Source organism: Siniperca chuatsi, linkage group LG1 (genome assembly GCF_020085105.1).
Source record: "Siniperca chuatsi isolate FFG_IHB_CAS linkage group LG1, ASM2008510v1, whole genome shotgun sequence".
NCBI lineage: Eukaryota > Metazoa > Chordata > Actinopteri > Centrarchiformes > Sinipercidae > Siniperca > Siniperca chuatsi.
Window position 1 is genome coordinate 16,326,959 of NC_058042.1, and position 23,042 is coordinate 16,350,000.

At 40.6% G+C, this 23,042-nt stretch overlaps 2 protein-coding genes and 1 long non-coding RNA gene across 5 annotated transcripts in view; 1 reads left to right on the forward strand and 2 right to left on the reverse strand.

Moving 5' to 3' along the window:
* LOC122881979 overlaps positions 1 to 1,673 on the reverse strand; it is a 6,310-nt gene extending 4,637 nt beyond the window's left edge. Inside the window, exon 1 of the long non-coding RNA XR_006379267.1 lies at positions 1,539 to 1,673. This is a non-coding gene — a long non-coding RNA (uncharacterized LOC122881979). The remainder of the gene's footprint in view (positions 1 to 1,538) is intronic.
* Positions 1,532 to 12,467, forward strand: swap70a (switching B cell complex subunit SWAP70a). 2 transcript variants are annotated; one of them, XM_044208790.1, is made up of 12 exons: positions 1,532 to 1,660; positions 4,345 to 4,485; positions 6,141 to 6,314; positions 6,447 to 6,668; positions 7,405 to 7,551; positions 7,782 to 7,890; positions 8,018 to 8,199; positions 9,564 to 9,671; positions 10,223 to 10,389; positions 10,717 to 10,915; positions 11,275 to 11,371; positions 11,697 to 12,467. In XM_044208790.1, exons 1-12 carry the CDS (start codon positions 1,565 to 1,567, stop codon positions 11,813 to 11,815), a joined length of 1,761 nt encoding a protein of 586 aa, XP_044064725.1. In that variant the 5' UTR covers positions 1,532 to 1,564; the 3' UTR covers positions 11,816 to 12,467. The 2 variants fall into 2 exon arrangements, with proteins under 2 accessions (XP_044064725.1, XP_044064734.1); XM_044208799.1 differs by lacking the exon at positions 4,345 to 4,485 and having other exon boundaries at positions 1,538 to 1,660.
* A 4,499-nt stretch (positions 12,468 to 16,966) lies between these two features.
* Positions 16,967 to 23,042, reverse strand: part of sbf2 (SET binding factor 2) — a 99,829-nt gene continuing 93,753 nt past the window's right edge. For both annotated transcript variants that reach the window (XM_044208753.1, XM_044208762.1), the window contains 6 exons: positions 21,030 to 21,254; positions 20,818 to 20,925; positions 20,486 to 20,676; positions 19,394 to 19,481; positions 19,177 to 19,308; positions 16,967 to 18,400 (listed from right to left, as the gene is read on the reverse strand). In XM_044208753.1, coding sequence (XP_044064688.1) covers positions 18,302 to 18,400; positions 19,177 to 19,308; positions 19,394 to 19,481; positions 20,486 to 20,676; positions 20,818 to 20,925; positions 21,030 to 21,254 — 843 coding nt within the window. In that variant the 3' untranslated portion in view covers positions 16,967 to 18,301. The remainder of the gene's footprint in view (positions 18,401 to 19,176; positions 19,309 to 19,393; positions 19,482 to 20,485; positions 20,677 to 20,817; positions 20,926 to 21,029; positions 21,255 to 23,042) is intronic.

Below are 23,042 nucleotides of genomic sequence, written 5' to 3' on the forward strand. Positions count from 1 at the left end.
CGTGCATCGTCGTTTCCATGGACACAGTGAATAAACAAGGCGCACAGACCCCGTAACAAAGTTACATTATTTAGCTTTTTTCAACTCATTTTCGGTTCTCATTAATAAAAGAGACTAAAAAATATGGGGGGGACAATAATATAATATGATTTATTCAATATGTTAAGGGAAAATAATACGAGTATAAGTAGCACCGGTTTACTTCCTCTTTGGGCAGACATAGCACACACACGGCATACATAGTCAGAAAGTAACAGTAACAGTTGGATTTTAAAACCATTTATTTACATAAACAAAGTTATTTCTACTCAGATCAGTCAAATATGGTCTGAAAAATCTACCGAGAAGTCTGTAATAGTATGGATATGTAAAATGTCTAGGAAGCCTGTTACTGGTTCGTCCTACCATGTTAAGCGTTTAAGGGTCTTTTAAAGGGTCAGTTCAGCCAAATACAAGTAGTACTTGCAATCAGCATGCAGCAGGGTGGAATATAACCAAGTGCATTCACTTAAATACTGTACTTAAGTACAAATTTTAGGTACTTGTACTATATTGTATTGAAATATTGTACTTTTTACTCCACTACAATTATCTGACAGCTTTAGTTACTAGTTACTTTACAAATTAAGATTTTTGCATACAAAACATTTGAAGGGTTTATTAAATATGATGTTTTGTTATAAATCAAATTACCCAACAGTATATACAAGGAGTACAGCTGATGTGATTAGTCTATTAATCGATTAGTGGATTAGTGGACAGAAAAATAATTGGCAACTATTTTGTAATAATCGTTTAAAGTCATTTTTCATGCTAAAACATTTCATGGTTCCAGCTTCTCAAATGTGAGGATTTGTTAATTATTTTAATTCATTTTTAATAATTTTGAGGTTTGGACTATTGGTTGGACAAAACAAGCATTTATAGGTGTCACTTTGGGCATTTCTCACTATTTTCATATTTTTTACAAACCAAACAATCGATTAATCAACAAAATAATCAGCAGATTAATCCATAATGAAAATAATCATTAGTTGCAGTCCTGTACAAAATAGTTGAAATTGAGCTCCACCTCAACCAACTACAACAGTAAAATCCTGCTTTTATATTAATGCATGGATAATAATAATCTAATGATATAATATATGTAGTATTTTTCTGCATTGAGTACTTTGACTTTTAATACTTTAAGGTAATTTTCCTGATTATACTTAAGTAACATTTCCAAAGCAGGACGTTTACTTGTAACAGAGTATTTTTACAGTGTGGTGTACTTTTTCTTGATCTGAGTACTTCCTGCAGCTGTTAGTTAGTGTTAGTGGTAAGTTTTAGGTTCGTGCTGGGAAAACAGCCCAAACTGACTGACTGGTTTTGCCAGCGAGTTCACATGATGAAAATAAAGTTGGACTAAGCGTTGAGTGGCGCTATCATCACACTTGTCCCTGCTGCGACTCTAACATCGCGCATGTGTTTGAGAGGCGGACAGTTAAACTACACAAACATAAGGTGACACACAAACACACAGCGGACAGACAGACCTCCTCTGGTGCTGCTCACAGACAACATGTGGCACCGAGATGAGCTTCTGAAATCCATATGGCACGCATTCACAGCCCTGGACCTGGATCAACGTGGAAAAGTTTCCAAATCTCAGTTAAAGGTGCGTTTCACTTCTTCTTTCTTTGTGTTTAAAAGCTCAGACGGCATCGAGGATGAACAGACACTTAAACTAACTGCACTTCGTCGACATTTAAACGTTACTTTTCATCCTTACGTTACGTTATGTAACGGTAACGGTTGACGTCCCAAAGTTCTGTGCGGAATAAATTAACGGCTACGTCCAGCACGTCACCTGAATGTCGCGCAGCAACGTTAGACATGTTGTGTGTACTTAAATGATGAACATACAATTAAACTGCATTTTACGGTGTAAATTTAACAGTAGTGGAAAGTAAATACATGTACTCATACCCAGTGGTGGAAGAAGTATCCATAGCTTTTACTTAAGTAAAACTAGCAATACAGCTCTGTAAAAATAGAAGTAAAAAAGTACAATATTTGCCTCCGAACTGTGGTGGAGTTGAAGTATAAAGTAGCATAAATTCGAAATACTCAAATAATACGTACGTAAGTACCTCACAATTGTTGTACTTGAGTAATGTACTTAATTACTTTCCACCACTGCTCATACCTGCTCAAGTACAATTTTGAGGGTACTCGCACTTAGTTAGCTTTCTTTCCATTGTATGCTCCTTACACTATACAATTTCAGTGGAAAATATTGGACTTTTTACCGCTGCATACATTTTGCAGTTATAGTTACCAGTTATTTTGCAGATTCAGTTTTCAAATACAAAATATATGATGTGGCTAGCCTATTGTTACAGATTAACAATACCTAACAGTAGCTAACATTAAGTTTAGCTCTAGTTTAGCTTCATCTCGATCAGATACAGCATTAAAATTCTGCTGTATTATTCATCCGTCAGTAATAATCCAGTAATATAGATTATGTATAATAAGATACTCAAAAGGGGCCAATCTGCATAGTGAGTTAATCTACTTTTGATACTTTGAAGTACGCTGCTTCAAATGCTTCTTTATTTTTACTTAAGTAAAGGACATTTACTTTTAAAGTTGTGATTTTATGTTGTTGCATTGGTACTTTTACTTCCAGTACACAAGGGATTCATGCCATCATAATGTAAATTTTACTAGGCTATGTAACAGCTAGTGCAGAAATTCAAATATGTTATGTTGCACTTCTCTGATTTATCCATCATTCATTCACTTTTGTTGCTGCTTATTTGGGTTTTCCTGAGAAAGTTTAAGCATGTTTAACGTGTTACAGGCTGTTTTACTGAAGCAAAGGCCAGAGAGAGGTGGTGTTTTGCTGTATGGCAGTCTGGGCTTGAGTTTGTTTGCCTGCTGGGTCTGATGTCTATGTGCCCAGCCTGACAAAGACACAGTCTGACTTCAAGGATCCTGCAGGGTTTTTCATCCCTCACATATTCTCCCTCAACACTGCAGAGTTGCCCGGAAAACTCTAAAAATCCCTATTTTTGGAGACTTATTTATGGTCTTTATATCACTGTGATTGCCTGTTTACAGCTAGCTATCCACCATCTATCTACCACCACCACACCTTTGGACTGTCAGAGGAAACTGTTTGCAAGTGGAGCTTATTAGAATCTACTCTTGCCCAGTGATGCTTGTAAATGTCAGCAACAGGTTTTTGCATGTGCGGAAGCAAAATGTGACAACTGTGAGACTAATCTTGAGCTTTATCTTTAACTTACCCATTACCGACCCACACATACAGTGGTGTGAAAAGTGTTTGCCCCCCTTCCTGATTGAAGGGGGCACACTCAAATGTTTCAGATCATCAAATAAATTTAAATATTAGTCAAAGATAACACAAGTAAACACAAAATGCAGTTTTTAAATGAAGGTTGTTATTATTAAGGGAAAACAAAATCCAAACCTACATGGCCCTGTGTGAAATAGTGATTGCCCCCTAAACCAAATAACTGGTTGGGCCACCCTTAGCAGCAACAACTGCAATCAAGCATTTGTGATAACTTGAAATGAGTCTTTTACAGCGCTGTGGAGGAATTTTGGCCCACTCATCTTTGCAGAATTGTTGTAATTCAGCCCCATTGGAGGGTTTTCGAGCACAAACTGCCTTTTTAAGGTCATGCCACAGCATCTCAATAGGATTCAGGTCAGGACTTTGACTAGGCCACTCCAAAGTCTTCATTTTGTTCTTCTTCAGCCATTCAGAAGTGGACTTGCTGGTGTGTTTTGGATCATTGTCCTGCTGCAGAACCCAAGTTTGCTTCAGCTTGAACAGATGGCCAGACATTCTCCTTCAGGAGTTTTTGGTAGACAGCAGAATTCACGGTTCCATTTATCACAGCAAGTCTTCCAGGTCCTGAAGCAGCAAAACAGCCCCAGACCATCACACTACCACCACCATATTTTATTGTTGGTATGATGTTCTTTTTATGAAATGTGGTGTTACTTTAACGCCAGATGTAATGGGACACACACCTTCCAAAAAGTTCAACTTTTGTCTTATCAGTCCACAGGATATTTTCCCAAAAGTCTTGGGGATCATCAAGACTTTTGGGAAAATACAAAAATGTAACTTTTCAGAAGGTGCGTGTCCCATTACATCTGGCGTAAAAGTAACACCGCATTTCAGAAAAAGAACATCATACCAACAGTAAAATATGGTGGTGGTAGTGTGACGGTCTGGGTTTGCAGGAATGTGTAACTGTATAGTAATATGTCTTGGGTTAAGATATGTCCCCTCAGTACTCATGTCTTGTGGTTCTTTAGGTGCTGTCTCACAGCCTGTGCACAGTGATGAAGGTTCCTCATGACCCTGTGGCCCTTGAAGAGCATTTCAAAGATGATGATAAAGGGCCATTGTCCAACCAGGGCTACATGCCTTACCTCAACAGGTTTATTCTTGACAAGGTGGGGACAAAGATGCTGAAAAAGTTGTCTTGTGTTTTTAATTCAGTCAACTTGCTATTATTTGCCAAAATGATAAGTAGGGCTGGGTATTGTTTGACGTTTTTTTGTACTAGTGCCAATATGATACCTGAGTTTTGGTACTGATACCAAAACTGGATTTTTTTCCAATGTAGGTGCACAGCGATGCAGCAATCTAAACACATTCCCAGTAAAGGTTAAGACAGAAGTTGGCCTTTGAAGTCTTTATTGGAAGCAAATGTGAAACTGTGAAAACAGTATTGGACAACAAATTCAATGATTACAAATCAGAAAAAGATGAGATTCTATAAACAATACTTAGACCAAAGATATTGTAAAAATGTGTTGGTACAGTAAAAAGGAGACTGGATTAACAAAAGTCTAGACTAGCTGACAAGTCAGTTACATTTTCCTTCATGCCAGAAAGAAACCACAAGAGTAGAAGTGAAAAGAGGGAAACACACAACAGTTAGCCTGACAGTACATTAAGTTGCTTAGAATGTTGCATTAGCCGCAGCAAGCTAGCATAATGGCTGGCTTGATCAGCAGTACACTGATTGCAGGAAAACTAACAAATCAACAGTCACAAAACAGCTATAATTTTTTTTTAAAGTACCTACAGATAATCTCCCAACAAGGATATCTGGGGAGGAGATAAAAGATGCCTGTCAATATTTGTTTGGTCACCGATTTACCAGATGTGTCAGTTAAACTGCAACTGCTGCAATTGTGTCAGTAGCAGTTGCTACTAGCAACAGAATGTTCAACTGACACCAACTGCTCGTTACTTTAGGAGATACGGTCACAGTTTTCAACGAAAGATTTTATTTTTAAATCTAACAAAAGAAGCCGAACTTCTAAAGTAAATACCTCTAAAATATTAAATGTTGTCTAAACACAAGCAGCTGTACAAGGACTTTGCATATAAATAAGTTGAATTCAGGAACTATCTGATCAAAGAACAAGTAAACAAGATTACAAATCTGACCAGACATTCAATTGCCAAGTTTTGGTACTTGGCAGTTTTCTATGTATGGTGCTACGGACACATTTGAGTCAGTACTAAGAAGTAATGATGTTTGATACCTAGTCCTAGTGGTACCAAAGCTTAAACTTAAAGTCTGAAAAAAAACCTAACTAGACAGTTACTCAAAAAATAAAAATAGAAGAAAAAATAGCGTCTTCTCTGTTGAAGACTGTATGACACAGATTGGGATGAGTAATCATGACCTGTTTTGCACTGTAGCAGAGGAAATGGTTACAACCACTTCTCTGTTGTACCCAGAGTAACAATATTCATTGGTAGTATAATAACTTATTGAAATGTTGCTGCAAAAGGTGGATTCCTGTCTCTGATGGAGGTTTTGCCTTGTATCTTAGCGAGCACAGTGTACAGACTGTTATAACTCTCATGTCAGATAGTAAACTGCTTGAGTTTCACTCTTTAGGAAGCTGTTTTCTTGCCTTTCTCTTGTAGGCTCTGACTTGAATAAAAATGAGGCATTTAATTACGTCAGGTTTGTACCTCACATCCTCCAGACTCAAGGTTTTGAAAGGAGACAAACACCAGTCTCCTGCTTAGCATTTGTAAACACATCGCCCTCACTGGTGCTGACCAGTTTGACTTTTATTCACAGGTACAGGAGGATTTTGATATACTGGAGTTCAACAAGATGTGCTGGACACTGTGTTACAAGAAAAATATCTACACTAAACACCTACTCTTCTCAGATGACGATGCTTTCAAAGTCTGGTGCATTTTCAACTTTCTGTCAGAAGACAAATACCCGCTAGTCATCATTACTGAAGAGGTGAGATCCTTACAGTTGTTTTCTGTGGGTTTTTTACTTGCGAGTAACCAATCGAACAAAGAGTAAGGAAAGCTTTAACCATCCCCTCCACCAGACATGGTTTTAAACTCTTTTGTCCGTCCATCTCCTTAGATCGAGTACTTCCTGCGAAAGCTGATGGAGGCCATGAGAAGCGGATGGAGTGAGGAGCAGTTTGCAGATTACAAGCTGCACAAAAAGAAGAACTGCCTGACTGCCTGGGAGCTGATTGAGCTGTTGGGTATGGGTCACTTCAGCAAGGGCATGAACTGCCAGACCCTGTCCATGGGCATCAACGAGGTCTTCCTGGAACTCATATTGGATGTGCTCAAGCAGGTTAGGCAGGATTTACATAAAAGAAAGAAGCCATGAGTTGAAGGAAAATGGTGCACGCTCATCTAAATCTCTTTCATTTGTTACAGTGCTCTCACAGTAGTATGCTTTACAAGCAGCAGCGAGTGCTTAATGAACTTTTTTTGCCTCAGTTTTAATCTACAGCTACTGAACGTACTGTACAGGCTGCCCTAAGCCTGCAGACACAACTCAGGGCTAAAAAATACTTTTTTGGGGGGCGGGGCCATTTAATCTATGTTTTGATTTTCAGTAGAAAATGTGAAATTATAATATTCTCAAATAAATAAGCAATAAAGCAATAAAACAGTAGCTATAAAAGTATCAGATCTGTATCAGTTACACTAAATGTGATTGTAAGCAGGGTTAGTGCATTAATTAACCATTATTATGGAACGCATAATAATAGTATATCGTTCATTGTTTGGTTTGACAGACACATAGTTATTACAATAATCAGCACAATCAGCACCTTGATGCATAAATATGCACATTTTTAATGAAAAAAATATTTTAGTGAAATTACTAATGCTTCAATATATTAGTTAATATATGTTACATCTACAGTGTATTATGTTCATATATTCCATGTGTTTCTGCAAATTAATCTAATTATTTTCTTGATTAGCATAACATGTTACGTTTAATATATCACAGTGAGTATAGCAGAATGATTAGGTGACTCAAGTGTCTTTTTTTGCCTCCACACTGTGTTTTGAAGGGATACATGATGAAAAGGGGCCACATAAGGAAGAACTGGACCGAGCGCTGGTTTGTCCTTCGACCCAACTCACTGTCATACTACGTCTGTGAGGATCTTGTGGAGAAGAGAGGACACATCACTCTGGACCGAAACTGCTGTCTGGAGGTTAACAGTCCAGCTGTGTAGTTATGTTCATGTTAGGATGTGTTGTAATATATTTATAGTATGTAATATCTAATGTGTAAGTAATACTGTTAGGCTGTGTTGACTAAATCATTTGAAGCAGCGTACATTATAACTGACATTTTCTGAAGGATTTTTTATAAACCCACATGGTTTTGTATATTTAGTACGATGTGACTGAGCTTGCCATAATATATTTTTCTCTCCTGTAGTCTCTGCCAGATAAAGAAGGGAAGAAATGCCTGTTTATTATCAAGTGCACTGATAAAAGCTTTGAGATCAGTGCATCAGATAAAAAGAAGAAGCAGGAATGGATGCAAGGTATTGATGAGTCATTTTCCACTGCTCTGTAACTGCCTCGTCATAAAGGGTTTCGTCATCAGTGTGTCTATAGCCAGATTGTTGTGGAGGTAAATCAATCAGTGACTCCCCTCTCGCTCCATCTTAGCGATACAAACGTGCATCCAGCTGCTGAGGTTAGGGCTGCCGTCTCCTCACCGCGAGGCCCGGCTGAGGCGCAGGGAGCTCCGGCAGAGGCAGCAGGCGGAGGAGGAGGACCTGGCAGAGAGGATGAAGCAGCTCCAGGCGATCAATGAGAACAAACAGAGACAGCTGGAGGCTATGAGGATGGTACTGTTCCATGCTCAGTTAGGAGGCTATCATACCTTGTCAAGTCATGTTGCCTTCAGTCTCACTTTAGTGTTGTTTACTACTATATATTCACATAGTAGTAAACAAGCTTATCTCTACTATAGGAAGCTCATTCCTCCTATTTATACCTGATTCTCTCTTTTTTTTCTTTATTAAAAAGAAGCACAGGGGAGCCTCACAAACATTTTGCCATCAACCTGCCAGGACTGCAGATGAAAATTAGCCTGTTTGGCTAAATCTGGTACATTTACATGATCGACCCAAGTGCTCATGTTAAATAATGTGCATTGTCCCTTCTTAAATAAACATAAAGGTGCTGGACCAATGAGTGGCCCAAACATCCTATTTTGTAATTTTTTAAATATAATGATATCTCGTAAAATTTATAACAATGCAATAGGCAAAATACATAGAGCATAGAGTTGAAACACCCTCTCTGACAGTCTTATAAACTGAACATAATAAGATGTACGTGTAGTACTTATTGCCTTATGCTGTACACGTGATGATATTTTATCTAACCCCTGTAGGCTATTATGAGAAATGTTATGATGAAAAGCTTTAAACAAAGCTCAATGTGAGTAAAAGATGTGCTTTATTGTAGGTTCAAATGTGGAGCTGTAGTAGGTTAGTCTAGGAAACGAATCTCACGAACAGTTTTCGCTTTCTTTCTTTTCATTTTCAGTTGTAGAAACAAACAACATTTCGGCCCATCTTGTCTTCTCCAGGATGTTTAAGATCATCCTAAAGGGGGCAAGATGTTCCAAAACACTGATCTATCTATTGACCTGAGGGTTGGAATAACTCCATTACCAGTAAGAAAAGTCAGCGTTTTTGTCAACTTCCCTTTATTTTCACATATTCTGGTTTAAAATAACCTTAACGCCTAATTGATTGATTAAAAAAAAAAACGATGCAGCAGAACATTCACAGTGAAAAGGGAAGCAAAACCTGCTATGCAAACGATTGCGTACATCAGTCAGGGACACCTGCATCTAGCAAAAGGCCAGGCGTATGAACTCGATTGTTTCAGAGCTGCAGCAGTCTATTAATGGCTTCTCACTTCTCTTTTTACCCTGCCAGATGGGTTTTATCTGGCAGTATTTATCTTTAACAGTATTTATCTTTACGTTTTTGAATACGTGGATCTTCTGTGAAATACACCCTGGTGTTACTAAGTAAAATGTTGTATAAGAGATTACAAGGAAAGACAAAAGTTGCTCTTGACTATTATTCTTATTATTTGACTTTATTCTTATTATTTGTTCTTTATTAAGTCCTGTTTGTCCCCTAAGGATTTCCCCTTGTAGCCAGATGTAAAACTCCTCTTTTGTGCTTCACAGAAAATGGAAGAGGCTGCAGCTAAAGCAGCAACTGAGGAGCACAGAAGGAAGAAGACTCAGTCAGACCTGCAGGATCGCTACAGACTCGACCTGGAGAGAGAGAAAATGGTAACCACTGTGCCTGAGTCTGCCTTCCACAGCTCTGCTCTGTCCTGATTATGTGGGCTGATAAATGTGACACAGCATATGTAGTGACACATGGTCTTGTCAAAAGTTCAGAAAGAAAACTAGTGAGACTGGTAAACTAAGACAGTCTCTTATTCTCTATATTATTTTTCTGATTAAGTCACCATCACCCGTCTGTGGTGGATCCGTCCTTCAAGTTAAATTGATGAATCCCATGATGTTGAGTCATCTTTTGTCTGAGTGTCAGATGCACCAACTTATAAAAAATTGCCTTACTTCAGTGACTAAACAGATAAATGCCTTTGTAAGATAAGAACAACGTTATTGTTTGCTCAAGTGAGATTGCATTATTGCAACAACACATAAGTGGATGTAGATTAAGCTAAAATACCGTATCAGATGTGAAGATTTACAGTTGATTTGTACATTATTGCTAGAGCCTAGTGTGTAATAATGTGCAATACTCTGTGTGTGTGTGTGTGTGTGTGTGTGTGTGTGTGTGTGTGTGTGTGTGTGTGTGTTGATTCATTCAGGTGCGTCAGCAGATGGAGGAGCAGGTGGCTCAGAAGTCCAGTGAACTGGAGCAGTACCTGCAGCGCGTCCGGGAGCTGGAGGACATGTACCACCGGCTGGAGGAGGCCTTAGAGGACGAGAGGCAGGCCAAGCAGGATGAGGAGGCCATGCGCAAGCTGCAGGCCAGGTCTCAGATTCACATGCACACACACACACACACACACACACACACATGCTTAAGCTGTTAATATTTACTTTTTGACACTGTTGTTTCATCTCATTTAGTAGTTAAATGGTCTGTACTTGTATAGCACCTTACTAGTCTTCTGACCACTCAAAGCGCTTCACACACTACATATCACATTCACCCACTGGTGGCAGGTGCCAACTGCTCATCAGTCCAAAGAAACTAACTCATTCACACACACAATTGTTTGTTCTGAATAGGAATTAAGTGGGTAAAATAGAAAACTTGAAGAAATGTTTAGCATCATTGCTGTGTTTTCCATCACAGGCTGCTGGAGGAGGAGGGAGCGAAGAGGGCAGAGCTGGAGCACATCCACCTGCAGCAGCAGAGGGTGCTGTCTCAGACTGAGGCCGAGAAGCAGGAGCTGGTGGCCGAGCAGCTGGCCAAGGAGAGAGACCTGCAGGCCGCCATGCTGCAGCTGGATAGACTGAAGATGGAGCGGCATGGAGCACTGGAGCAGTATGAGGTCAGGTCACACGTGGAGGTTTACACTGAACACTTTATCTAGGAATCTGCTGCCAGCGTGGAAATTGTCCCTTGGCATTAGAAATAGTTTGATTCAGTGCCAGGTTTCGATACCTGACAGTTACTGGTACTCAGTGCTGCTCACACATTAGTGCCAAAAATACTGGGGTGCCCAAAACGTTAAACCATCAACATCATGACTCATCAACAAAACACACAATCACACCAGCAGCCGCTTCCCCTCCTGTCTGAACTGTTTCTACTGTCCTTCATCCCATTTATCCACCTGTCTCCTCTCAGCTGACATCTACTCACAGTTTATATGATCTGATTCCATCCGCTCCTCTTTCTCTCATATAGGAGATGTCAAGGAAGCTTGAGCGAGCAGCAAACAAGACAAAGACTTGGAAGGACAAGGTGGCCAAACACGAGGGGCTGGTGCGTCTCATCCAGCCAGGTGGGGAAATCGATAGTTGCTCATTAGTAATTGCTTAACGTTACACGTGTATTTGACCGGCATTTAAGAACTTTGTGCACTAAGTTCATGGAAATGGGGCTTTTGCAAGATTTTGACATTGTAATGTCCCACAATTTGAATTAAGGCTTTATTTATAAAATCTTTGCTTTCTGCTGTGATAACAGTTTATCGTTAGCTTAGATTAGATTAAACTTTATTGTCACTGCACACATGAAGTACAACAAAATGCATTATGAATGATTTGTCTGTAAAGTCCATCTTGTTAAAAGGTTTCCCTCCTTGCTCTTTTAACCTGGTCTTTCAGGTCATAAAGGACCTCAGAGGATCACTAACTGGGGTCCGGCTTCATTCACCGACGCTGAGCTGGAGCTGAGGAAGAAGTCATGGCAGGAGAGGAAGAACCAGGGGGCTCAGGCTCAGTGAACAACCACCCACTGATGAGGAAGACTCCGACTGTAATTAACTTTGGAGCCCAAACTGTCACATTCTGTCTGAAGAGGTTTGATAGCATGACACATGGCAGCTGCCCAGAAAACTGTTTTACTGATTAGATTTGTGTTACTTTTAAAAGAGCAGCTGCGTTTTATAACAAAAATTCATATTCAAGCATTAAACCTTGGAAGAAGTAGAGTCTGGAGCTTCTCATTGTCTTTGCTCAGTTGTCATGGAGATGGTGATGATGGGTCACATGATGACATCTGACCAAGCAAACTTGACCATGAGATGCGGTTGAAATCTAGAGAATAAAAGCTAATAAGTGGTCCTTGAGTAAAGATGACTTCATGACTGACATAAATTCTTATTCTCATTCAGTTTTTATTTTGTTCAGTTGAATTTGTTCTTTTGTCATTTTAGTCCTTTCTGATTTCACGCGCTGTGTTTAATTTTACTACTTCTCACATTTTTGTGTTTCTGACTTAAATTTGCTATAAATGTAGCCTTTTACTGACATACAAAAGAGTATAACAGTAGACACATTTTCCACTCTTTGCTCGGTTTATTAGCTAAAGTGAATTGCATCTGTTAGTCATAACGAAGATGATAAAAAAATAAAACACCATCTCTTTTTTATGAACGTAGATGGCTGTTTTCATTTCAGAGGTCAGAGGAGAGGCTGTTTACAAATAAAGCAAGCTTCCCCCTTTTCTTTCCTTTATTGGGGGTTTACTTTAGACTTTTGCTGCCATCATGACTCGTCTACCTTTTGATCATGAGTGTCCACCAGGTGTCACCATATGAACAGCATCCTCAGTAAGTTACAAACTGAGCAGTCGTGCTGGTGCTACAGGCGCATGAGGCAGCTTCCAACAGCAAAACTCCAAAACACTGACAAACACAGTCTTCTTTTGTTTAAGTGCAAGAAAACACTGCATGGACAACATTTTTAAGATGTTTGAGGAGCCTCAGTGTGTCTTTGATAATGGTGGCTTCAGCCTTTTAAGCTGGGCAGCATACTCACCAGTGTGAGGTTTTCTTGAAAAGAGCCATGTTGTCCAATGTTGCCTTGGTCCTTATATTTCTCACTCTTAAAGGATAAGCCTGGTGTTATTCTGACCAGAAGTTAGTTCGGTGGCACTCAACCTCAAACCTATTGTTCCTACTGAGAACGTAAAGCTTAAAAAACACGTCACATATACATAGTTTCACTTTAATAATTTTCTGAAGCAGCTGGACATTGTTTGTTTTTAGGGTGTTTTCGGTGTTTTGTTGGCCAGTGATTGAGGTCATTGTTGGTTTTGGTCTTTTCATGGGATTTGTTGACAATGAGAAAAATATTAAATATTGCCAGCCTTATCCTTTAAGTCAGGAGAGTTGATAGTTCATTATATATTTTTACCTGTAGGGATGCACCGGTCTAATTTTCCAGACGGGTATCACCGCCGATACTGACCTGATTAAGTAGATCAGGTATCAGCCACGACATGACTGACCGTTTCCGCTATCAGTTACATTCATTCAGTCACAGTGGGCCGCCAACTCAGTGTTTAGTGCCGTAGCCCGCCCTGGCCTCATGTTACTTTATATAAAAATGATTCCAATAAGTTCCACGCAGTGTGGTGTACAGATTTTAAATTTGGGGAAAAGAGAGCACTGGTAACAGATAGGTAACAGATTGGTACTCGGTGTCGGTGAATACTCTGAGTTGAGGTATCGGAATCAGTATCGGGAGAGAAAGAGTTGGATTGGTGCATCCCTGGTTACTTGCCTGTTTGTATGGCAGGTCTGTATGTGTTATATATTTAATTCAAGTTCATTTGTATAGCACCATATCATACAAAAGCATTTCAAAGTGCTTTACATAAAAACAACATAAAACAAAAATGTGCTAATAAACAGAGATATCCATGCATACATACACATAAATATACATATACATACACAAATACATACAAGCATACTGTACAATATGACTTCATTGTTCCAGTAATCACAAAAAAAAGATGAATCACACTTGATGCATGTGACGTGCAGCAGCCAGGCTCCGTTTTGCTGCGCCTCAGTGTCAAAACAAATCAGTTTGTGCAACAAAGGATCACTGTTCTCACACGCACACCTCACCTTTGTCTTGTCCACCCTCATGTTTCAGTGCAAAAAGAGACAACGTTACAGGAACATTGTAACTGGGTGAAACTATCTGCTGTGGGTACTTGTTTGTTGTCTCGCGTCTGCCAGCCAGGCTGCACAATGAGCGTCTTTACTTTGAGATGTAAAAACTCTCAAACCACCTTTAGTTTGTCCTTCTTTGAGCAAGGAGCTGGAAGGAAAGAGACAGTTCATCTTGAGTTCAGAGTTGTCATAGCAGGAGATGAGATAAGAACATGCATTCATACACTGATCTAACAGTAAGCAACACGCAGATCTCTTTATACCGGTGGGTTACTGAGAAGATCAGATATAGAGACAGATTACACAAATCTCTGAGCTAATACAGTAACCAGGAATGTGGTTTACCACCCAAACAGATCGTGTAATCCACATAGCTTCTCCTTTTATGGACGTGTTTGTTCATATGATTAAAGTTCTTTAATTTGTGCACAGAGACAACATTTAACACATTAGATAAAATACATAAATATTCAAAAAGATTAGAATTAACAGCTATTATTTGATATAATTCGGGATTGTCAGTGCAGTATTTGTCTTGAATTGTTAATCTGGTTTGTGACAGATTTGTTGTTCACATTTGTTCTCTAAGAGATATTTATATCCCAGAATCTGAGAAAAATGTGGTGCCATTTTTTTGTTGCAAAGACTATTCTCAGAATTGGGAGTTTCTAATCTCCGTAGCTAAATTGCACAAGCCCTCGACATTCCAAAAATAAGGATATCTCTAGCTGTCTCACCCCGCCCCATGTGTCCGAAAAGTACCCTAATGCCCATAACCAATTCATCTGATTCCTGTCCAACATGTCCTCATCGAAACTGATTTGAAACAGGAACATTTTTTGGGATTGTTTGCTGGTGAAATATGTCTGGCAGATGCCTGTTTTCTGGGTTAGGTGACTTCCCACAGTGACCTCACAGCCCCGAGCATTTCACATGGTTGAATGGACTCTGGGTTTAGCTGCACAGAGAAACTGTGGGTCACTTACACTGGCAAGTGAAAAACATCAGGGCCTCAGACAAATAACTCTGAGTGGGCCAAGGAAACAAGACATTAGCGCAAACTTTAGAAACCCCCACTATTATCCCTTAAAGCTATAAATCAAATGTGTAATTGTGCATTTCTACTCATGGATGAGCGGGCGGTGTCCGGATAAGATCATCTGGAGCTCAGTTGATTCATGCATTTGATAATTTCCCAAGCAGACCCCCATGTGCTGCAGGCAGCTGACATCATCCTGATTTCTAGGGTGGGACTCGTTGATGTGTGTCGAGCCAGTGAGATCAGCGTTTGGAGTTGCTGCGGTGAATTTCTGAGCAGGTGCCCGCTGAGGGGCCACAGGGCTCCGAGGCAGAAGGGCCCCCAGCAGCAGTGAATCAGCTCTTACATTGCAGAGGCACCCAGGAAATGGAAACTGCTACACAGCCCGCATTCATGGCAACATGGATAATGAGATTTGGAGGACCAATAAAATAAATCAGTATCATCTGTCACTGGAGTATTTTTGGGGCTCGTGGAAAGGCCAATCAGCTTATTTTTCAAGCTGTTTTCTGCAGCTGTGACTGTACATGAAGAGTACAGGATCCAAAACCAATAGATATGTGCAATTTTGATATTTATAGACTGCTTTTGTCTTTTTATGTGAGAGCACCACGTCTCCAGCAAACCAAGACTAATCACGCTGAACTCAGGAGAAACATTTAGCCAAGTTACACAAAGATCACAATTACACAGCACTGCATTTTAAAACATGCGGTTCTTAGGGATAATAGATGCTTTCATCAGTACTTTGTCTTAAACTTCAGAGAAGAAATCACTTGCGGAGGCGGAAATGTACCCTAACTCACATCATGGTTGTGCAACAGCAAGGATCTTTCATCACCTACAACTTTAATAGAACAAATTTGCATGAATCTGGTTTGATCCAGTCAGAGGAACGCAGCAATGTGGAATCAATAACTGAATAAAATGGCTGTCGAGTAAAACCATTTCTGCCTCAGGAGGAAATGATTCCTATCATGCCATTCCACACAATCCTGCTGGATAACTTCCGCTTCAAACCTCTGTTCACAGGCAGAGGTCCTAATCTCCGTACCTAAAGCAAGAGGCTGAATATGGAGAGGGCTGCCAGAGGCTCTGCCCAGATGTTGGCCTGCTGCAGCTCTGCACCTGCTGCCAGTACAAGCCAGCTGGGAGATCAGACTGAGGGACAAACACCCACAACCACCTCCCTCCCCAAAATGCGTTCTCTGCTCTTCTTCTGACTTTCAGCTTCCTCTCAGAGACAAACCTTCCTGGGACCACAAGAGTCCCGTTCAGAGCCGCCAATCAGGCGCCACAGAGCCTGGGCTGGGGCTCTTCCCAGTCCCATATTCATTGCTGGCAAGTGAGACACCCATCATCATCCTCTCCAGGCCCTGTTGTTGGCCCCCAGTGCAGCGGTGTCTGATTACCTTTCATTGAGAGAAAACCTTTAATAAAGATGATGTGTTCATGAGAGGCCAGAAAAACGTGGCAATTACAAGTGGTCTAAGTTTTCTTCCTGTAGGCCTATCCTATGACCCATTGTACAACAAGACAAAGAGTCTACAGCTAGCAGCTCTGTGTGAGGCTGCACTTTGGCACAACGGTGCACTCATGATTAGCTTGTTAGCAAATGCTAACATTTGATATATAGCACTAAACACAAAGTACAGCTGAGGCTGATGGGAACGTCATTAGTTTTGCAGGTATTTAGTCATAAAACAAAGTATTGGACAAAGTGAAATTTGGGCATCACGATGGTGCTAGATGAAATAACAACAACATGACTGATCCGTCCAATAGTTGTTGAGACATGTCAGTGACTCACTAATAGCTAACATGTTCTGGTGGATAGTTAATTAACTATCCTCTCTTTTTTCTCTTTTACTAAAGAATCTGAATACTTCTTCCACCAACGTCAGCAAGACAAGAAAACAAGCAACAGGTAGTTTCAAGTATGTTTGGTTTATTTCCAAAAAAATTTAGTATCACCACAAAACATGGTACAAAGATACAGTAACAAAAAAAAAGCATCTGACATCTTTGAATCGTTTCATTTGCGTTTTTTTTTCTTTGTTAATGAAACTGTATATGTTTGTACAATCAGAACAGATGAGACGAGGATCTCTGAAAACCACAATGTCCTACATGATATATTCATTTACTTCTTAAAAAGCCCTTAAAAGACACAGAGCTTGCCTGGACAATCTGAACAACAACAACAACAACAACAACAAAAAAAGAGTCGTCATTTCACTTTCAGAGCAATGTTTCATCACAAACAGGGAACAGGCCACTCAGGTTTTTTGCACCAGTAAACGACACATAAAAACAAAAAGATTTGTTGGTCACATTAGAATTAAGGTTAGAAAAGTATACTCATGTTCAGTACATACAATATATAAAATGAAATGTCACAGGTATTTACAGGAAACATGAAGCCACCACACTTACACAGTTACACTTTTAATAAAAAATAATAATTTACCTTACATGAGACAAATGTGTTATCCAGAAGTCAACAAACATTCAACAAAATAGAGAAAACGTCACTTATTTAAATAGAAAAAAATGTCAGGTAACTCTTTTGAACTCACTGTGCAAATTCTTTTCATTGAATCTGTCTTGAAGAAACGTCGTATGTACATTGTAAAGTAATGCCTTTAGCCTCGCTGTCTGCCTCTGTTAGAAAATCTATATTTGATAAGGAGTGCATACTTTTGAGCTAAGTGCAAACAAATTGCTTTTTCATGTTGTGCATTAAAATCTCTGAGTTTTTTGGCGGTTCATACGTTTCTTTAAGCAGCAATAACCTTTCCTCGTAGTAAAATATCTGATAGAAATTCTTTCATAGGCTATTTTCTATTTGAAGTCTAAAATTGAACCCACAGTTTGAATGGCCAGTGATATTGCTTTGATCTATTTACAGCTTAAGTAGGATAACATTTCCTTGGTAGTGCAGTCCCCTCAAACATCAGCTTATCTTCACTTCATCCCTGTTGGAGGCACAGAGGAGGGAGCTGACAGCAAAGACGGATGTGTTTCGACTCCAACTGAAGCAGAGTGATGACAGCCTGAGCAGCTGCTAAGTAACAGGCAGCGAGGTGGATGGACAGTATTCATCCTCCACTACCAGGCACTTTGTTCACTGTGGTCCCCCGAATTTAAGACATCTGAAAGCAGAGTCGAGCACTTGTCATGTCTCTGCTCTCAACCACCTGACGCCACCTCTAATGTTCATGATGTTAATATCTCAGTGTTCAGGCTCTGAGGTTCGCAGCTCAGGCGTCGGAGATGCAGTTCTGGATCTTGTCTATCCACAGCTGAGCGCTGGGCGCGTCTGAGGCGCAGAAGTTGTAGACTCGCTTGCTGGTCTTCAGCTAGAGAAGTATCGGACAATGAGGGTTAAATGTGGACCAAAGGGATGGACCAGACTTGAATGCGCAACAAAATACAACAACAAACCACTTTCCTGTTCTCCACACTGACTGACAGAAAGGTTAATCTCTAACGTCTAATGGCTGCGTCACTTTCTGGCTTACACACAACTCTTTTCTCTACTCCGCTATCTTAAAAGGTCCATTTGTGCCGGAGCAGCTTGCATCTTTGAAGTGTGAAATTCACTCGTCAATGTTTATAAATCCAGATATTTATTGTAAATTGACACGAGTTAAAATATATAATGATGCCTTTGTCTTTACGTCTGCACAACAAAATTAGTATTTCTTGTTTGTTTAGGAAGCTAAGGTTCCTCTTCTGCTAAGAATATTCAAAAAATTCAGATGACAAAATGTAGATAAGATGCTGTGTACAGTAATTTAAGAAAGTAAAGTGCAGCCACAAATATTAGTCACCACATTCATAATGGGTTGAAGATGTGTTTTCAATATGCTTGTAAAACACAGAAACTGCAAAACAGCTCTTAACAATATTGGACATGTGGCTGCAGACGAACAGATGCTTTGCTTCTGGGGCCCGTTTCAACAAATTTACAATATGAAAGCTGCGATTTGCAACCTGATTAGTGAAATGTGTCAACTCATTTTGACACATTTCACTCATCAAAACTAATCCCGCACTTTCAACCTGTACATGAGCAGGCGAGAGCCCTGTAGGAACAACAATCATTTGTGAAATGTGAAGCTGATGTACTCACGTCGAAAAAAGCCTTTTCACTGATGTGTTTGGGAGCTCCGATAGTCGGGGCAGCGGTCAGCACAGACTCCACCTCTGCCAGATCGATGTGGCCCCTGCAGTTTGTGTCCTCCCCGGTGTCGTAGTACCTCAGCTGTGAAGACGTGAACGTTAACCTGCGGCCTGTCACTCAGGTGATGGTTCAGTGTTTCTTAAAAGTGAATGTGCAACTTGCTCACCTGGTGTTTTGTAATGTCCAAAACAAACCAGCGAGGTTTCCAGCCTTTCAGCAATGCTCCACGTTTATACAGGATCCCCTCGTAAGACCTGAAAAGTAATAATAATGTTATTTCTCTGTACCTTTTGGGTTGCAAATGATGGTGTAAAAGCACAGTCTGCATGAACAATATTCCTTTTTTTTTTTTACTCGTTATTCCTGTTCACGATCCAAGTTAGGTGGAGCTTATCTCATCATCATTTGTAGCACAGAAGGCAGAAGGACACACTGGACAACACAAACTTGACTTCTCCATATAAACAACCCCAGCTCTGTTTGTACACTGTGTGGTTGTATTCCTCTGTGACAGCAAAGACCAGAATATTCTTATTTTCTTTCAAGGGAGATTTCAACTCTCATATTCTGACTAATTTCCTCAAAGCTGTGAAACCCATTTACATCTAAAATACCGTGTTTAAATGATCAGCCTCAATTCATCAATAACCTGTCAAGAAGCTTCAACACTTTTTGTGTCCACAGGGACAAAAATAGAGCAAAATATCAGTATCAATAATATGGCTGTATTGCAGAAGAGTAAAGGTGTGAAGCTGGCAAACATGTAATTTATAGGAAATTAGAATAATTTAGAGGATTGTATAATTTATGGATAATATGTTATACAGACACAATGAAATACAGAGACAGGTTGGTGCATACAGTGTTTGTAAGCTTCAAAATACTTATTGAATGTTAACTGGTTCTGATAAACCCACTTCATCTGTTAAAACTTATGTCTGTCAAAACATTATCTGGAATGTGAAACGTGAAGAGAAAGTACAAACATAATTTACATGAAGTAGATTTTTAAATCATTTTTTGTCCAGGAAAATATCCAGATATTAGAGCCAAGAGACTGTACTTTAACCTCGCGGTAATTGTAAAATTACACACCCAGAGTTTAACAGAGTACAGACAATCCTCACAAACATGACACACAGCATACCACAGCACTGACTCATCTTCCAAAACTGGACCAGGCCCCTCGGCAGCAGTTTTAAGTGAATCAAATGTGGACTTCTTATTTGTTCCGGGAATCAGGAAGTTCACGACCCACCTGTTCTCCTCGCTCTTGGGGGTAAACTGGTTGTAAAGTGTCGCGGCGCGGCGGTTGATCCCGTTGGCCGCGGCGGTGCTGCGGTCTTCGCCCAGTCCGCCGTCTGGCAGGTGCAGCATGGAGCGCCGCTGGAAGGCCTGCAGGCTGGACGTGGGAATGAGGCCTGAGATGGACACCGACTGTTTACGGAGCTGCAAACACATGAGATAAAGTGTGAGAAATACACACAAAATAACAGTTTTACACGATTTAACAACTTTTTGAGATTTGAATTATATGACTATTCCTGGTATTTTGTAATATAACATCCTCATTATTCTTCTAACACGCACATTTCCTTCTTGCATGAGGTCTTCCTGAATGCTGATTCTGACTCTCTCCAGAGTAGTCTGCCATTTCTCAGGGGCCTGGTTCAGCTGACCCTCCAGCTTCTCGATGTCCTGCAGCACCAATAACAGCCAAGAGACATGACAAATGTGACATATGATACAAGAATCAGACAGGATAAAATTTGAGATCAAAGTTTTGGTAACAAACTTCTTACAGCGAGGAGTTTGGTGATGGCATCAGGCTGGGCGCGGCTCACGCTGCTGTAACACGGCCACACGATCCTCCTCTTACTGCTGGAGATGGTGTCCACCTCCTCCGAACTGTCCGACCTCACAGCCGTCATCCTCCAGTCGTAACACGGCCCCGTGGACAGAGTCTCATCCGTGAAGAAGTCCCATTTCTTCAGACTGGGGATGCTGATAGAAGGCTTCAGGATCACCTACGAAATATTTGAATGAGAATCAGATGTGATCTTATGGTGTCCGTCAAGAAAAACACTGTGGATGCAGAGAGCATCTTGTTAACCAGAAGTGTGGCCGACTGCACATGATGCCTCAAAATACAGAATCAGGTGCCTCTCATTGATTCATCACTGTAATACGAGAGGAAACATCAGAGATCATCAAACAAACAAGGCTGAAATCAATAACAGGGAACTTTTCTGTCAGAAAACTGGAAGAACACAGAGGCATTCCTAAATGATCTGCAATCACGCGATAAAGAAACAACTCTAGAGACTAAACTTGATCTCCTGAGTTAGATATATTTCCTCAACTCTACTTTGGTCATGTATCGGATAAAAAATGCCCTCTGAAAAAGGACCAGCACAGGTCAAGTCAGGCAAATGATCTTTTTAACCATACATGTTTTACCCTTTTGCGTGGGATGTCTTATAAAGACTGCCAGGTTTCTCATTTTTATTCATCTGCTGTAGCTAATTAATGATAATAATATACTAATTAATTAGTTCTGACAAAGCGTTTGTCTAGTTAGTGTGCCCTCTAAAAGCTGCTCAACCTTGAAACACTAGTCTTACTTTTTTGATATTTCAAAAGAAAGCCATTGGACTGTTAGTGAGACAATCTAAAATGATCGCATTGGCATCAGTTGTAGACACGTAGTTAGCAGCTACCCAGGTAATGACTTTTTCGATCAAACTTTGAAGCACATTTTATCAATATTCCCAGCTCATTCAGGACCTGTGAAGCTAACGTTAGCTCAAGGTGCTTCTGTACACAGGGCTGTCAACAGAATCAGCTCCAACAGTCAGACGCAGATGGCATATATATATATATATATATATATATATAAAAACAACTTTGTACTTCACCCTCCATGGGTGGTCTCATCCTTCGAGCTCGGGTCCTCTACCAGAGGCCTGGGAGCTTGAGGGTTCTGCGCAGTATCTTTGCTGTTCCTAGTACTGCACTCTTCTGGACTGAGATTTCTGGTGTTCTTCCAGGGATCTGCTGTAGCCACTCCTCCAGTTTGGGGGTCACTGCCCCGAGTGCTCTGATGACCACGGGCGCCACTGTTGCCTTCACCTTCCAGGCCTTCTCCAGCTCTTCTCTGAGCCCTTGGTATTTCTCTAGTTTCTCATGTTCCTTTTTCCTGATGTTACCATCACTTGGTATTGCCACGTCAACCACAACGGCTTTCCTCTGCTATTTGTCCACCACCACGATGTCTGGTTGGTTCGCCATTACCATTCTGTCAGTCTGAATCTGGAAGTCCCACAGGATCTTGGCTCGGTCATTCTCTACCACCTTTGGAGGTGTTTCCCACTTTGACCTTGGGGTTTCCAGTCCATACTCCGTGCAGATGTTCCTGTACAGTATGCCAGCCACTTGGTTATGGCGCTCCATGTATGCTTTTCCTGCCAGCATCTTACACCCTGCAGTTATGTGCTGGATTGTCTCAGGGGCCTCTTTGCACAGCCTACACCTTGGGTCTTGTCTGGTGTGGTAGATCTGGGCCTCTATTGCTCTGGTGCTCCTGTGCAGCCATGATGAGCGCTTCTGTGCTGTCCTTCAGTCCAGCCCGCTCTAGCCATTGGTAGGATTTCTTGATATTAGCCACTTCAGTTATGTTCCGGTGGTACATCCCATGTAGGGGTTTGTCCTCCCATGATGGTCCCTCCTCCAGCACCTCTTCCTCTGTTCCCCATTGCCTGAGACATTCACTGAACATGTCATCTGTTGGGGCCTTATCTTTGATGTACTTGTGG